Source organism: Anas platyrhynchos, chromosome 1 (assembly GCF_047663525.1).
Source record: "Anas platyrhynchos isolate ZD024472 breed Pekin duck chromosome 1, IASCAAS_PekinDuck_T2T, whole genome shotgun sequence".
Lineage (NCBI taxonomy): Eukaryota > Metazoa > Chordata > Aves > Anseriformes > Anatidae > Anas > Anas platyrhynchos.
Genome location: NC_092587.1, coordinates 46,976,559 through 46,994,431, shown reverse-complemented (window position 1 = coordinate 46,994,431; position 17,873 = coordinate 46,976,559). Strand labels below are relative to the sequence as shown.

General features: G+C 37.1%; 1 protein-coding gene across 1 annotated transcript in view; it reads right to left on the bottom strand.

Moving 5' to 3' along the window:
- Positions 1 to 253: 253 nt before the first annotated feature.
- Positions 254 to 17,873, bottom strand: part of FGD6 (FYVE, RhoGEF and PH domain containing 6) — a 69,944-nt gene continuing 52,324 nt past the window's right edge. The window contains exons 14-21 of the mRNA XM_027452188.3: positions 17,547 to 17,626; positions 12,568 to 12,670; positions 11,906 to 12,052; positions 11,001 to 11,103; positions 9,517 to 9,644; positions 8,691 to 8,819; positions 6,140 to 6,288; positions 254 to 3,439 (exon numbers count right to left, since the gene is read on the bottom strand). Of these exons, the coding sequence (XP_027307989.1) occupies positions 3,403 to 3,439; positions 6,140 to 6,288; positions 8,691 to 8,819; positions 9,517 to 9,644; positions 11,001 to 11,103; positions 11,906 to 12,052; positions 12,568 to 12,670; positions 17,547 to 17,626 (876 nt within the window). The 3' untranslated portion in view covers positions 254 to 3,402. The remainder of the gene's footprint in view (positions 3,440 to 6,139; positions 6,289 to 8,690; positions 8,820 to 9,516; positions 9,645 to 11,000; positions 11,104 to 11,905; positions 12,053 to 12,567; positions 12,671 to 17,546; positions 17,627 to 17,873) is intronic.

The window sequence follows — 17,873 nt, the reverse complement described above, 5'->3', positions numbered from 1 at the left end:
TCTTGGCTGACGTGAGCAGGAACGTTTAAAACCGCTATGTCAGATTGTCAGATCCAGCAGCAAGCTGTCGGTCTGTGTGCACAGCTTACACCTTTTTGTACTTTTTTTGTTTGTTAGGGCAAAGCATAGCACAGACTTCCAAGTAAGACAGATCTGCAGGATAATAGCAGCAAATTCTGCTGCCTGGAAAGCAGTGAATAAATGAATTACACAACACACGAAGCCTGAAAATATTTCAAAAACAAACACAGACTCAACTAATGTGAATTTATTTGTACAAAAATGATACATATCCACAGGAATATTTACAACAACTTTAAGTTGTTTTCATTTACAAAATAAAGATTCCATTCTTTCATTTAGACAGTACAGTTTGTGACTGCTCCAAATAAAAGCATACTTAGATGGTAAAATACAGGGGACAGCAGTTATGGCAAACATGCATTGAATGTGTCTTTCCAAACATCTCCTTATATTTGTCCTGGTTTCAGTTAAACCACAACAACATTATGATGGAATACACATAATTTGGCAATCAACTTTAAAAAAGAAAAAAATATTTATTAAAATGTATTCCAAAGCTGCTCAGCTATCCCTTTGTTTCAAGTCCGTTGGGGATAAAAGAAGGTTTTTAAGTCAAAGATTTCTTAAAGGCAATTCAGGATCCTAGACCTTTCAGTTACCCTAGAATAAAGATGCTAGAACTAATCTTCAATGCTAATGTTTGTCTCATACTCTATTAAGCAATCTTAAATTAAAAACGATAGATGCATATAAGAGGTAGCCAGGTGTTTAATAACTACTGGTCTTGTTTAGTGATTTTTCTGATGTAGGGGTCAAATCAAGAAGCAACTTTACTTCTGATGGTAAAGAATCAAAATGGAAGGCAAGGTGGAGAAATGAAGTAACACTTCAAAAAGCAACCATCTGAAAATGTTATGAAAGAAACTGTGTTTGGGGCTCTCCATATGATACAAAGCACTGGTGCTGGAGAAAGGGGAAAAGAAATACTCAAACATGCTCATAAAGATTATTTAATTTGTTTCACACAGAGACAGCAATATGTGCTCTATTGTTTTTAAGGCTCTGTTCAAATCCATGCCTGTCATAGACGGTCTGTGGATTGATCTCTGCTTCTGGAAGAAGTCCTCTGACTTCTACACTATTTTCTTGCTCTGCACCTAATCATCAAGAGGTAGTTTGTCGCCACACAGGAGGCAGAACTTGGGCACCTTACTCCGCCTGTGCTTTGACTTTTATTGCTCTGTTTCAGTGTTGCAGCAGAGATCAATATCAGACCATAAATTAAAACTAAATGAAACTTGCTCCTACTCAAATTTCTTATTTATCTGCCAGTTCATGGCTTCCCATCTTAGCTGGTATGCAGTCCATAAAAAAATATTAAGCTCTTCTCCTTGATAACATCAACTGGAACAGCTACAGCACATCTATGTTACACTAGTATCAGATTTACTTTGGATACAGTAAAAACCATGTCAGAAATCACCCTGAAGAGACAGATTAATAGCTTACTTGGCTTCAGTCAGCAGCTGGTTTTGAAAAACTAAGTAAAAGCCCTTTATATATAACAAAAGAATATTTATTTATCATGTTTGCATTAAAAAGAAAGAGCGAATAAAGGCTTTGATCCAACTCCTACCGAATTTCAAACACTGTCTGGTCAAATCTCTAGCATTCCTCAGAAGAGCCGGATCTACAGCCTAAAGTCCCTGATTCACAAAGGTTCTTTACTGAAATGCTCAAAGTCAATGAAATTATACTTGAATAGTCAATGTTAAGCATTAGGCTCCAAAGCCTACTACTAACCTAACAGCAGCTCAGGAAAATCAAGTCTCTTCAGAGCTATGTTAGTATTTAGACCTTGAGGTATTTGAGAGCATACAGAAATTTTGGCTTGCATTTTCATTCATGGTCTTTACGTGATGACTACTATTCTATCATCATTTTATTTCCTTTGTGAGGCCTTAATATAGTTATTAACATTTAAAATACTAATTTCAAAGTTAGTTGCTTTTAATCCTATTTCCACAACTAGTTTAAGAGGACTACCAAAAAATGTTGCATACAGTAAAATTAACTGGCTACATGTGCATCGCTTTTGACATAAAAATGGCTTGCTTTCATGTGTTTTTCATAGTTCTAGTTCCATTTATGCTATTACAGTGATAACATTTTTCCAAAACTTAAATAGAATAAATGCACCAGAATCATCAGCAAGTATTTCCTAATGAGGTATACTGACAATTTTCTTAAAGAATAAAAAACAAAACACCTAAAACTGAACTGTGTTGTAAAGTGTCAAACAGAACAAATCATAGTGTAAACAAAAGGTATTTCAAAGAATGGTATACAATTTCATTGCCACCTGCACTAAAAAAAAAAAAAAAAGCTGTGTTTTCTGGGTTTCAATTCCAGTTCAAGCATATTATTTAAATATACAATAGTTTAAGTTTTGGGGAGATGGGGTCCATATATATTTGTTTAGTGTTCTTAGAACAATAGTTTACGCAGTCTTTCATATGGCATACAGAACTCATTCAACACAATTTTGAAACAAATAATGTATTTAATCTTTCTCCTGTACGCCAAAAATGTATTTTTACTCTGCTTTAAATTACTAATGGAAACATACAATAAAATATACCCTGAAATTGTTTGAAAGTAGCTCATTTAGTCTCTTTGGCATCTGTAGTACTGTAAAAGCTCTACTGCTTTATCTCTGTAATTGCGAAGTCTGTTTTAAAATATTTGTCCATTTTCTCTTCTTTCATAATTGAGCTGTACTAGGTAATTGCTTCTGTGATACAAAATTTATTGTACTCTTTTAATTGGTATGCAAGATTTCAACTACCGTTCAAGAAAAGGAGCAGCATTTTATCATGCAACTTCTCATAAAGGAGTTTACATAGCCAACAAATATCCAAAATCTTTGAAATTCCTATTCTGATCTGTTTTTGTTAAACTGCAAGCTGAGTATCAGCAACTCAAGACCTATATACAAATCATGAGGAACTACACAATTGCAATACATGAATTGTTGTTAAAAAAAAAAAAAAAGTACAAACTTTAGAAGTATGTTGACTCACCGACCTATCATTCTGAAAACAAGGGAAGTTTGGACCTCGATGCAGACCTCACAAACAATTTTGACCATTAAAGTAAACATTGGAATTTAATAAATAACACATTTTGTATCAACATAGAAATACACACAAGTCTTTTTAAAAATATTACCTTACACTAAAAATGCATCAAACCCTAATGCTGACAAATATACATTTTTTTGTAGATTGACATGGCAGGATTCATTTTCTTGCAACAGTTGCTGTACTCTGTTTTACCATCATCCCTGGACATTTTGCTTCAGACTTGCTGACGCTGCTACAATATTGTGCCTTCTTGAAAAGCTTCTATCCACCTATTGGAAAATTAAACAGTGTTATGAAGATGCTGGTAAAACCACAAGTCACACTGCCCATCCCCTACAGATTCACACAGCAAGTAACATCCTGCTTCCATTACCAGTTGTTCTGTTAGTGCAAATGCTAGAAATCTATCCAACGAGTTCAAACCTACTACAGAGCTTGCTAAAAACGTCAAGTATCAGTACAAGGCCAGGTGACTTTTTTTTTTCCCCCATACTGAAGTTACATGCATAAAGAACAAACGAAGCTGGGGAATCAAGTGTTCAAAAAGCAAAAAAAGCCAAGATTACATCAACTTTAATAACATGGCTTTCAGAACATACACCTTTTTTAAAAAATGGCAATATGCCCTTCTGTAGTATCACTGCAAACATGATCTAGGATGCATCAGGGCACTACAAGAGCTGAGGTAGCTGTCTGCATAGCCCAGGCCTGCTGCTTTTGCCCCTGGTACAAGGACAATCCTGAAGGACTACTGGGGCTGAGGGAGGAAGCTGCAGGGAACATGGGCTGAGTGGAGGCACGATGACAGAGTTTCTTAGAAACTTTCCCCATATTCACACACACAATATGTACTACTACTAAACCACATATTAACAGGTACCCTGCACATTGTATCTGTGAAAATACCAGTGTGTGTAAGGGAGGGAAGTCCCAGACTGCTGATGCCAGGTGCCTCAACCTGGAACTTCAAAGTTAACATTCAGACACTTTTACTTGTATCTATTTTAAAGATATGCTGGCTGCTCCTACTTGATTACAAGGGTGATAAATATCCTCACCTTCTGCAAAATCTGCAAACAATCAGTGTTTTGGATGCAAAAATGTTGCAAAAATCAATGATTCTGAAGCACTCTGATACTACACTGACAAATACAGTAAAAAACTTAATTTTAATTCCGTCTTTTGAGTGAGGGCTGAATTGTGCGCATGTGAACTTAAGGGGCCCACATACTGATGATAGAGCAAATGCTGATAGCTCAAATCGCCATCCGTTACTTTTTAGGGCTCACTAATGTTTTCCACTGTCATACATTCATTAAACATAACTAAAATGCTCTATGGACTAAAAGTACAACAAATTCATAAACAGTTTCAGCATTGAACATAGTACAGGACTAAAAAATTTCAAAGCTCAGCAAAAAAAATATCCATTAAAATTTATTACTGGACATAAAAAAGTACATCAGATATTTCTTTGGCCCTAAAAGAAAAAAAAAACAGTATCCCCTAATGAAAACAGGCCAACAGAGTGTTGTTTTTTCTTTTAATGCTATCAAAACAGCATTTATTTTGCAAGTTTAGCATAAATCTACTCAGTCCATTAAATACTTGGAGAATGCTTGCAATCTAAGGTACCTAATGTAAAATCAGTAAAATAGACCTCGTAAAACAGACCATGTTCAATTGCAATTTTCCCTTCTGATTGCAAAAGCCATTGTCAGATTTGGAAAACAAAGCTATTGGAGGCCTTAGGATTTTTTTTTTTTAAAAAAAAGAATAAGAAAAAAGAAAAAAAAAAAAAAACAAAAATATTTTGTTTTGTATAGTACAAACGAGGATGCAGTGGAAAGAAGAAAATACTGCCTTAATGGAAAATGAAATATTTGCATGCATCTGCAAGACAAAACGCTCCCCCAACAATCTAATGAAGACCGTGTGTAGAGAAATATCATTAAGTGTGTTCTCCACTGTTCAAAGTTTCCAGTTGTCATGGGTACTTTGGTGTTTTGTTTTTTTTTTTTTTAGAACATCCCTATTTGCACAAAACTATACCTACAGCAATTTGAATGCTTAAGTAGTAATAATGGACTAGTTGGCCAATGAAATCTATTTTATTAATGTAAAAGTCACTTGGGAAAATTGCACTGAAATCCATCAGATACACTAGGTATGTAGGCAAGACAAATGTATTGCTTGCATGCTCATTTTTAGTTTACTCCATGATTCATATAGCAAATAGCGTGGGGTTTTTGGTTTGTATTATTTTTACTAATTAATGACCACATTTCAAGGTTACTTTATATAAAATAAACACAGTATATAAACTGATAAATATGAGTCCAAATTCAGACACAGCAGCAGAACTTAAAGCAGCTTGTATGAATGTTCTCCGAATGCAGACTTTTCATCCAAGCATATTAAGCATGCCTAGATGCTCATGCACATCTGCAAACACGGTTCACACTTCTGTACCTTAATTTTCAGGTTTCACTTATTTTAGTTCCATATATTCACTAAAAATAATCAAAATTTAGAGCTGGAAATAAAATAAAAACAGGGACAGACCAGTCAGCTTTTTGAACACATTTTGCAGATTTCTACAAAGGTAATGCATTCAATTTTCATTTGAGCAGACCAGGTAAAGAGATCATGGAATAGGCTATGAAAAAGAAGGACTTTGTATTTTATCTTAGGCTTTCCTGGGTCTAAGAAGCCTGCATCTTAATTTAAAGAAAAACAAAACCAAAACACAATGTTTTACCCAATTCCACTCTGTTTTGATTGCCTTTTCAGAAGTGCTAATGAAACCAGGAACTGTGTTTAAACAATTATTTAAAAAAAAAAAAAATCTGCTTATATAGTATGCACCTACTGTACATATACTTAATCCATGAATATTAACATTTATGATTTCTAAAACATTTTTTTCCTGGAAAAAGTAAGAGAAATTAATTCAAATAATTTCTTACTTTTGAGCTGAATGGGGATCATCTGCTTTGAATATGTAAAATAAAGTGTTTTTGTGCAATAAATGGAACACTCTAGACTCTGAGTTTTCATCTCTGACTTCACTGACTGTGAATCCTAGTAAAGGCTGGCTCTCTAGTGCTGCCACATCCTATTTTAGGGAGGAAAAAAATTGAACAAGACAAAATTAGAGCTGGTAAGATACATTAAACAATACATTTAGACAATATTCATGCACCCTACCATTGCAACACATTATACAGCAAACAAGTTGTTACAAATACTCATGCACAAATTACTGTGTTTTTTTTTTTTTTTTAAATAGTCCATGCAGGAAAATAACAAAACCACACAGACTTCAATACTGCTGTTCCTCTTTTTTTTTTTTTCCCCTCCTTACAGCATCTACCTTGTCTGTCACTGTATAATCTCATCATTCTGCTCGGAAAGGACCTCATATATCATAAGATCAGGCACCATCTGGCTGCAAAACAAAAGTCCATCTAGCCTAATACTCACTCCACCAACAACCTTAGTAAGTTTTTATGTTTTAAGAGGGACATGAGATGCTCTTAGCTGCATTAAGTATGCTAGAAGGAGGAGCAATGGATGTAGCTTATGGTCTCAAGTACTGTAGTCTCACTCCAGATGGTTTTGATGGTTAAACTTATTTTGCTTTCTGATGCTGAAAGTTAAATGAATGGAAAAAAAGAAGTTGCTCAGTGTTCAAAAGTGATTGGCTAGGAAAAGAGTAAGAACAGAACCTATGCCTTTTAGCTTCTCTTCGTTTAATTTCAAAACATGGCAAAAATGCAGCCTTTGCCTTTCTCATTCATCTCAATTACTTCCTTTTTCAATGCTCTTATCTTTTGATTAATAAAGACAGTGTGTAGCATTTTGGGGAAAAGAAATATTTTCATCCTGTGCAATTTCCAAAATATTCTTTTGTAATTAGGCAAAGTCTTGCAAGGTTTCTGTAGGACCTTACTCTATGTGTAATGTATACAGAAAATAATCAAAGAATGTGCACTGATACATCAAGTGAAGACTTTGTTAATGGCCTTAACACTAAAATGGCAGTATCCCATGAAAACAGCATTCCTTGAAGTTGGAAAACAGTCAAGTAAGGCAATCTATCTTCCTATCTATGTCCTTATGCCTCATAAAGTGCTCTTTTGAACGCTAATTGTTGTATCACTTGGCATCATTGAAAGTGGCTTAAGTGGGATTTCCTGGCTAAGACTATGTTGGACCAGTCACCACACTTGCCCCTGAGACTCTCTCCAAATAACCGCCTTGCTGGAATGAATGAAAAAGAAGGACGGCTATTTCTCAGTTTAAAGAAAATTGGAAAGAGCTAATTTTGTAATGGTTAGCTGCAAATTGAAGCTACTCTGGAAGGCTGGCGTCTCAAGGGAAGCCAAGCAAAAGACAATTTAAGGTGACTGCCATGGCCTAATATGCCTGTCTTCACAGTTGCTGCTGAGGTTTCCTTTTTGACTTTCAGAAGAGGGACAATGCTTTAAAATGTTGTTTTTTTTTCAAATCTGTGCGAAAGTAATACTTTGCACATAATTACGATGTTCTTAGAACTACTTGGTTATTTACTATTGCCAATATTCTGGTGGGAATAACATCATTGGCTCTGGACATAGTTCAGAAGTGCTAAAATAAAGGTTGGCACAGGAGCACTGCAACCCAGTAGCAAGTCTGAACACAAATGCCCCCTCAAATCAGAAAAAAATACTGAGTAGGGCTGGAGTGGGGGTGAAGAGTAATTCTTTATGTAGTCAGAATAAGTTGGGCCTTACCATTTTTAACAAAAGTGAGGGATGGCAATACCTTCAAACAGATGGTTTGTATACTACAGCTTTCAAGAGTAAAATCAAGCTATAACTTCTAATAAAAAAAATAAAAAATAAAAAATAAAAATAATCTTAAAAGATCTTCCAGCCCTACTTGATAAAACTACAGCATCCTCAGCACAAGCTGGGATGGACAGAGTTTATATATATTGGTTAGACTATTCCATTATTCCATACTGCAGTAGAACTAAACATTCTAAATAAATAAGCAAATGCCATTAGGTAAGATGCGTTTCTAACTCCAGGCTGGAGGAGACGATCTGAGGAGAAGTCAATAGATTTAGTTTGCTCATTTTCCATGCATTCAAAATACCTTATGGAACTACAAAACAAGGTATTTCTAGATGCTTTTATAATGTTGTTTTATAATGTTGGCTTTGCCATTCTTCCAGTGTGCTGCATCCGAACACATCCCCATGTATTCAACTGACTCAGAACATACCTATAACTGTGCAATGGTGTGCAGTGCAGAGGTACTCAAAGCTAAGTCTTGAATCAGAAACCACAGATTTATCAGTGTATTATGGCACCAAGCTCACTGGGCCTCTTCAAACTACTATATTGCAATCAGATCAATTACTAATAGGTGATCTAACTTTATAGCCTGTTTCTAGGTGATAAAAATAAACGATTGTTACAAATACAGAATTATCACTGGATATTTGATTTCTAAGAGGTCAACTCTTACCTCACTAGCAGCGTATGTGTATAGCACCTTGTTTTTTATAACAAACCATAGGTGTTTCCATGGTTTCTTACTGCCCTTAGATCTGTGTAAGTAGCCACTCATTGTAGAGTCTTCTGTGTTTGCTGAAACCTGAAATGAAAAGAAACCCAAGAGGATGTATACATTTGTCCATGTTTTTCCAGTACAGATTTTTTAAAAACAGATCTTCAGAAACCCTGTCCTATCGAAGACAAATTCTATCCTCATCTCAAGTTAATATTGGTAATTAATTCAGATGGCTGAAAGAAAAATGATTTTGTCAGCCACCATCTCTCTGCCTGGAAGAGAGCTTTCTGCAGGCACTAAGAATTGGAACTTAAATTGGATGCAACAGGATGAGAGGGCTGAAACACTGAGACCCATACACATCTGCAAAACACACGTTCCTATATAAGAAGGCAAATTACTTCCTCCCATTCCCAAGACCTCCAATGTAGGCTGGCAGTTTAGCTCTATATTTTCTAATTGTAAGCTGACAGATGAGTTGGTGTGGGAGTCTTCTAAATTACTCTTGGTGCAGAGATAAATCACACTTCTTTGAAACACAGGGAAGAAAGAAAGAAATTACAATTCCAGACCATCTAAATCACAGTCTTATGCAGTTTATATGCTCCATATGTGTATATGTAGTTTATAGCTCCATAGCTGAGGATCCTGTCGATGTAAAATTGAGGCCCAAATCACTGTTAAAAGTGACTTTTGACTTTGGATTCTAAAGACAGTTAATATATGGAATTATTTTCTGTTGTTAACATTGATAATGACTTTTGATCAATAAAGCACTTACTTCTTTGAGAGCTGCAGGAATTTTTTTCTGCTTTCTTCCAGAGGGAATACTTTGTAATACTGTAGACAAGGCACTTGATGGAGATTTATGGTTGACTGGAGATCCACTTTTAGGAGTGCATTGGTTATCTGAAATGCATAGGATGAATATATTGCTTCCATATAACAGATAGATATACAGAAGCAATAATTCTTGGACTATTTGCTAAAAAATCAGCTGATATTGTATTCTGATTACAGTGTGTCAAATGTAACACCTAATCACATTAAATTCAGTGTTGAATTAACTTTTCAGTATGATCATCAACACCATGAGTTAGAATCCCCAAACTCACATCAGGAAGAAAAAAAAAAAAAACTAAACAGATTGGTCTTGCTTCTTTCCAAAGTCTGTTTTGTTGATGTTGATATGCCTTTGCCCCCATTCAGAGTAAAACTTCAAGTCTTAAAAAACACACCAAGTTTTTAAGGGAAGTCTTTTGCAGCTAAGTCTGTATTTTACCTCTGTTCCTCAACACTTTGTCTTCCAATTCTCTATATCTGGTATCTTCTGCCTTTTTTAAAATCTTTTTCTTTCCCCAGTATGGATGGCATGGATGCTGTAGGGCTTCTCTTCCAGCATTATGCTACCTCACTGACACATGGTTCTAGCTCATTCCCATCTCCAGAACATGTGCTATGCTTTCCTCCACAGCAGTTGGCAGTTCTTCAATTCTCTTGGAAGACTTCTGCAATGCTTAACTCTTTTAAAACCCTTCTTTCCATGGACACACACTACTATTTTCCAGCCCAGCCTGGAAGGAGGAGGGCTGCCCTAAGCTTCATTAACCCCCCTCTTGAGTTGTCCCTGAACGTGGCAAGGCTCTTAACAAGCAGAACAGAAAAGTGATTGGGTTGCCAGCTGTACCGCACCTGCTCAGCAGCAATTTTCCCAGAGAGAAGGACCTGTAATTGCCTGCAGCACAGCAGCCCCTAGTGCCCAATGCAAAGACCTGCATGCAGCCCAGGCAATCCACCTGCCCCATCCATCTTCACAGGCTCCCGCACCCACTCAGAGGATTGGAGATGCTGCTTCCCACTTCCCCATAACAACTGACACTACCAGCATGCTGGAAGTCATGGCTTGTGTGTTTCACTAGGGCATCACTGATTTCCTCAGACACCCTTGAAAGCTTGTGTTGACCTGGAGCTTCTGCCAGAGGAGTGGGCAGCAAACTGTTTCGCTCTATGTTCATGCTTTATTTGTGTAACCTATACTGGAGTCTTCGGACAGACTTGCTTTGAGTACAAGAATTTATCTCAAAAGAGAGATGGGACTGGGTACCCACCTCACTGGGAGGTGCTGTAACCTCTAACCTCAGATGGCTATAGCCCTTCAGGCCCTAGAAGAACTAGGCACTTAAATCCAGCAGTAAAGATGAGGTACACTCATATTATGTTAAAATGGGGCATAGAAATGAGACAGTTCATGCAGATTTTCTTTACCTTGTTTTTGTAGCTCTCTGAAGCAATGATCACATACTCTTGCTGGCTGGTTTTTCATATAATCTAAACCATGTTTATTTGATGAGCAAGCTTGACAGACAATCTGGAAACAAATAAATGCGTTACAGCCCATTACTGCACATGATATGCACCTGTAAATCACCTGTATATGCTCAAAGATATTTGCTTCAGTAGTTAAGCCCATAACAGAACCTCTATTTTAGAACCACTATTTTACACTGAAAATGGTTTAATGCCTTGGCTTGTTCTTATGTTCAACATGCTGCTCTTTCCTCCTCTAAACTATAAAAATTTAGGAAAAAAACACTCAATTACACAAGTCATAAATCATTGTTAATAACCCATGAAGAGTGGACTAAGCATACTGTGTTACTTAACTATTACATTCAGAAGCTTTTAAAGGAATAACTAAAAGTAGTCCTTACTGTTTTGAAAATTTTTCTGCAAAACAGATAGCTGAACTACATTGAATTCTGTATTCCCATTTTGTTAACGCAAGAAAACAAAAGATCATTAGATATGCCTGCATTTCATAAAAGATAAATATAAAATGTTTGGTACAAACTTAAAAAAAAAAGTTAATTATCTTAAAAAAAATAGTGAGGAAGATATTTTTAACATTTCAACTAACATTCTTGGTTTATACTACACAACTGCAGAAGCAGGAGACAAACACAAATAATATCCCCAAATGCAAAATAAGTAACACGTACCAGGTTAACTGGTCTCTCGTAACTACTCTAAAAAGCATGCTGCTTTTGATCCATACAATTGTTTCATAGTACAGTGTTCCCTGAAACAGTAGCCATGGTGCAACCAGTCTGTATTTGTCATACAAAGAACTGGAATGACTAACAGAAAAGCTAATTACAAAATTGCCCAACCTTTCCACATGCCCTGCAGTGATGCCTTCTCCACGTCAACGTGAATTCACTTGTACAGATCATGCACATAGTGGCTCTAGTATCAGGAATCCAGATAGGAGCTTTTGATCCTAGTGGGCTATCTTCTTCCTGCTTCTCTGGATCTGCCTAAGAGAACACAGGCAGAATACCATTATATTCAGAGATTAAAAATAAGGTAAACACTTATTAGTGATTATACGTTAACTCTAATAACACTGGAAAGCCCTCTCTGATAAAATGTCATGGTCTTAAATGTCATCTACTATTTCACACTGGTGACCACTATAAAGCAAGCCTAATGACAGAGCTGTATTTAATTAGTTCAAAAAAACTGTGTGACTACCAAGCTTTACCAACCTATTTATATAGATAGCTGCTATGCTTTAAAATGTTCTCATATCATCTTTCTGTTCTCAGGGTTACAGAAAGAATTGAGAAAACTGGTTTGGATTTTTGGAAGTCATTTTAAATTTCTGAAGTAGATAACGTTATGAAACATTCTATTCTATCATCACCTGTTCTCTTATCAATTACTATTCTGTTTTGCTATTCATCATGAAATGCCTCTTGCGTCTCTAGACATCTGCTGGGAAATTTTATATTTAAAAAGGAAACAAAACAGTAACAACACTGTGATATACCTCTTCAAGACTTTTGCTAGGATTGAATGTGATTCTCTTTTTTGTATATTCTTCAATTGACCTGGAGATAGCTTCTAACCATTCATCTCTTTCTGTGGCAGAACTGTTGGGGTAAAAAAAATATAATTTAAAAGAATCAATACATTATTAGCATTTAAAGCTAAGAAGTGAGTGTTGATTCAGATTCCATTAGCTTTATTACACATTGATTTAACTCTTGCAGTTTCTCAGTTTTATAGACTGTCTCTAGTTCCTGTTGAAACTCGTATTACCCTTTATAAATTATATACACTGCATGGTGTCAGTTACTTGTGTTAATATTAAAAAAGGATTCTGTATCTGTTGTCATAACATGGATTCCTTCTTTCCTTTTCCTCCTCCCAAAATAGCATATGATTGTTTCAAGGTTTGACGTTGTTATTTCCACCTCCTCCTCCACCACAGACCCATGAACAGCTTGACTACCACTCGTGTAAATGGTACTCCCAAGAACACAGGCATGGGGCCTTCCTCATAAGAGGGAATCCGAAATTTCAGCAAGCATTCCTCCCTGGTGCAGTATGTCATACCTACTCCTGTAAAACTCCAACATTCTTCCCTAAAAAAATGCAGTTTATTACCCAGCTTCATAGTCCTGACAGTTGGTTCCTATGAAGTCTAATAACTATGCTGTTTCCAAAAACATATATAATTTTCTTTTCCAAAATTTTCCATTGGATTAGCTAGCCCAAAGAGAGAAAAGGTTCTCTGTCCAATGAGCTTCCTGTATCTCTTTACCCTGCAGTACTTCCTGAGGCTGTGGGCAGACCACTTACATATAATAGAAACCCATTTTGCTGCGGCAAAGTGCGGGTTACCTTTCAGCCCCTAGGTTTTATTTTCTGCCCTGCGCCAGAACACACACGGGGCCACAGAGTGGGCTCTGTGCAGTGAACTGGACCTGGAAACAAATTCGTACTGAAGCAAGGAATTGACCAGCCCTTCTCAGGATCAATTTGCCAACAGGGCTCATCTCACAGCTAAACAATTGCTTGTGCCAGCACAAAGGAGAGGGGGCCTGGAGGGAGGAAGGAGCAGTTTGCGGCTGAGGAATTGTTAGACTGCTTGTTTAACATGCAGTGCCAGCTTAGAAAGGGCTGCTAAAATCTAAACCAGAAGTTGTTACCAATGATATTTTCTGTTCCCCACTTCTTTAATAGTTTCACATAAATTACTATTCTTCTTTAAACCAAGAAGTTTAACATGATGCATATCTAAAAAAGACAGTTAGAAAAAGGAAAGCAATGACTGAAGTGTGCAACACCCACTAGCTATTATTTAATGGATACTGTAGGTGAAATTGGAAGCTTTGATCATTTCTGAACCATTAAGGAAAATATTTTGAGCTGAGGTTTTGAACTGGATGAAATTGGGTACTGAATAGAATCAGAGTGGACAAATCTGATGTGGCAAACACAGGAGAAGCCCGTGAGGCACAAAGGAAAACACGATCTAGTACACACAGCAATAAAATCAGAACAAAAGGAGAGGAAATAAGATACAAGCAAGGGCAAAGCAATGTATTATTGTCTGTCCTAATATCTCACACTCTGAGTGGAACATTTTGTTCAGTTTATTTACCCTTGTTTCCTCATCCGGTAGGAAGGACTGGCCTGCATCAGCTACATAACGTTCTTAATTCCAATCAACTCCTTTGGCTTTTTCAAAATCTGGTTACATTTAATTAAGTTCTTAAAACTATTATTAAATAATTAGAGTTGGTTCGGTGTTGGAGATTAAGCATCCCCCAGTCATGTGGGGATTGTTACAGATGGGGCTGCTCACACACTGAGCTACATGGCTTAGGCCCTAATATTTTATTAGGGAGCTTGCACTTGGTAGGTCTGCTGGTGCAAGCCTTTAGGGTTGTTTAGAACACTCCAGAGCTTGAGAGCAAAAGGTGTCTCCCTCAGCAACCAAACTGATGTAAAGGTTTCCAGCAGCAAAAAAAAGGCAGCGTTTCCTCTGCCGTCCCTGCCAGCCCTCCCCCAGCTGCACAGCTCTGCCACTTCCCTTGCTGCAGATCCCGCGGCTGTCGCATCCTTCCAAAAGTGGCTTTGTTCACTAAAATCACAGAGTTCTCTTAGCTTTGCTTACCTAGTTACGTTTAAGATTTTAGCTAATAAACCAGCAGAAATCTGAAATGGACTGCAGAGAGCCCCAGCAATGTCTGTCTCTGGCAGCCGTGTGTGTGAGGAGCACAGTCGCAGCTGCTCAATGCAGCCAAGCTGTTAGGTGGTCCCAGGAGGGCTCAGAGGAGGACAGGCCCTGTTGTTTGCAGGCTCGGAGCCCCAGGGCACCTCTCACAGCTGAGCTAGTCTTGCATGAGCTATCCTTATGTTAAGAGGGGAATACAGCTCTCTGCCTGGGGTGGCTGTTAGCTAGCCTTATTGCAGGAGACAGGCCAGCTGGCCTCAGACCACGTCAGGCATGACTGTTGTTTTCAGGACCCGAGCTTTACTTCTGCACAGTGCTTTATCATGCAGATGCACTAACTTGTTTTTATAATTAAGAGATTGCCAGTACAATACCGCATTGTACCATGCAAAACAATCCACATCCCTACGGACAACCCAAGAAAATTGAAGCCTCAACCCAGACTAGATAAAGCAGAACGCTAATGCAGCCAGCAAAACCAAACCTGAAGCAAGAAAGACTGTTGTTAGGCATTAATCTATGTTTCTGATTTAACTGGCTTACATGTTATTACTAGCAATTTTTTCACCAGCATAATTGCTCCTCTCCCCCAACTCTGCCCCCAGAAACATTTCAAAATCTCTTCTATGGTTTTGTAACTGAGATTTTTACTGCATAGGAGCCAAGAAGCTGTTAGGATGAGGTATCAAAGGGAATGCAGTTTGTATTAATAAGATACCGATTCTCTACATCTGCACTATTTATCAATAGGAACAGCGTCATAAACATATGCAAAAACCTACTGCTAGTATTTTTTCAGTTGTTTCCCTCCTATACCACGGCAAACTCAGGTTTTGCTTTCAGACAGACAAAAATCCTCATCTATACCTGGATCCCCCAACTTCTCTTTCACCCTAAGCAAATGTAACCTCTCTCTGTCACGGTTGTGTAACTTTGGGCTCTTGCACACACCGTTTCCAGTAAGTATAAAAATAACAGAGATGAATGTTCTCCAAAGATGCAAGGTTAACAACACTAAAAAAGAAAGAGTAAGTCAGAGCAGCTTTAGTTGGTAACATGAGGGTAATTCCAGTAATTTCAAGGACAAGACAAAAGCACGTCACAAATGACACTCAGAGTGATAGGAACGTTATGGGTTTTGCCCCATGCACCAGCATGTATTTTGTAGGGGTTACTTTTAATCTAACGATTAATCAGCTCCTCAGAAAGAAGAGGTTATCCTGTTTTGTAGACAATATGTAGGTTGTATTTCAAGATGATAGTCTTTTCGCAAGTTCCAATTAATCTTTTTACATTACTTTTTTAATAACTCTGAAGTAGAAATGTTTCAAGTCATGCAGAGATAAAAACACACAAGCTACTACAATCCCACAAATATCTATGTATTTTTGCAACACCCAGTCACCAAGGCACCTAAGCAGCACAGACCAGCTCACAAGATAGCAGTACAGAACCATACTCTAAACTATGAAATGTATCTTATTCCCAATGTGCAAAAGAATCATAAGAAGCATTTTTGTTTTTGAAAATGCATAAATACTCCTTTCCAGCCTGTTAAAAATAACTACTGCTCAGACACAATTGAGCTGCTTCCTCTGGCTACTCTGACAAGGTTAACCTTGGTCTACCCCTCAGCTAACGATACTGCTATCTCTGAGCAGACATCCTAATGTCAGTATTTACAAGGTCACACAGAAAGCAGCAGTCTGCCCTTGCTCAGCTTTGCTGAATAAAAGAGAAAACATGTCTTTATTCGTTGATATCAGCACTGTCACAAGTGACAGACCATATCAAACTCCAATTCAAATGCAGTAAAAACAACAATCCACAAAACTAGGTCTTTGTTAGAGGCAGCTTAGTGAAGGCAGACCAGACCAGCTCCATTTTAGTGCATGTTACATGGAGAATTTATTGTTCTGGTAAAGACAAACACCATTTCTGCAACTCCTGACATTTCTATAATTTCATGTTCCATTCTGTACTTCACTGAGATCCATTTCTTATCTCAATTGCACTGTTATTTTAGCTAGATGACTGACCACAATGACTCCTTCCAATTTATATCTGTTAAAAATAATGTCAAAATGTATTGTTATGCCTCATATCCTGTCCTGCTAATGCACTGACAGAGAATATCAGTAACTCTGGGGGAAAAAAAAAAATAGAGAAAAGTCTAAAATAAATTGAAGTGAAACTTAATTTTAATTCTTGTTCCTCTCAAAGAAAGGCAGTAAGAGGATAATATTTCAATTTACTTGAAGTTTTTAAAGGTGTAGCTAAGCTAAAGAGGAAGAAAAATCAACAGTTTTGTTCAATCTGATTAACAGTTAACTCTCCTGAGGACAGCAAAACCCCTATCAGCTGCAGCCTTAAGCCCAAATTGCTCAAAACCAGCCACATTTACTATAGATTTTGTGATTTTATCTCTCTTTACAACATGCAGTCTTCCTTACAGGTCAGAGTGAACTGTATTACAGACTACAAATTCACGTGATATCTGTGAAACTGATTATATACAAGCAGGCTTCCTTTCTGCCAGCCCATTAAAAAAAGACTAAATATTCCAAATCAAATTTTAAATATGAACAAAAGCAAATTGGAACAAAGCCTACTTTATTTCCAGAAATCCATATGTCATTGTCTCTATTCTTCTGTAGTAATTCTAGCCAGAAGTCACTTTTCATTATGTAAGTGCAAAACAAGCTATGAAGATCTTAAATAAAAAGCTTAGGAGATCTGTTTGAAATCACATACTTTTAAAATCATTAATTTGCGAGACTCACCTTGCTGAAAGAATGAAGGATCTCTCTACACTTTCTATGTTCAGTTCATTCTGATAAGCTTCCTGGGTTGGCTTTTTAACCTTCATTTGAGAAAGAAAAATTTATATTCAAACTGACACAGTACATTTATGCTGCTTTATTTTTATTTATTGCAAGGTCTCTTAGATTTTTACTGTAGAAGGGGTAAATTAGAGAGAAGATCTCACAGTGAGGAGAACATACACCAGTCTGTAGTGCTCAGCTGCAGTACAATTACACAGAGCCCACCATTTTACTTCACTTTAGCACCATAGGAACACTGGAGGTGTACAGGGGAACGAAGCTCAA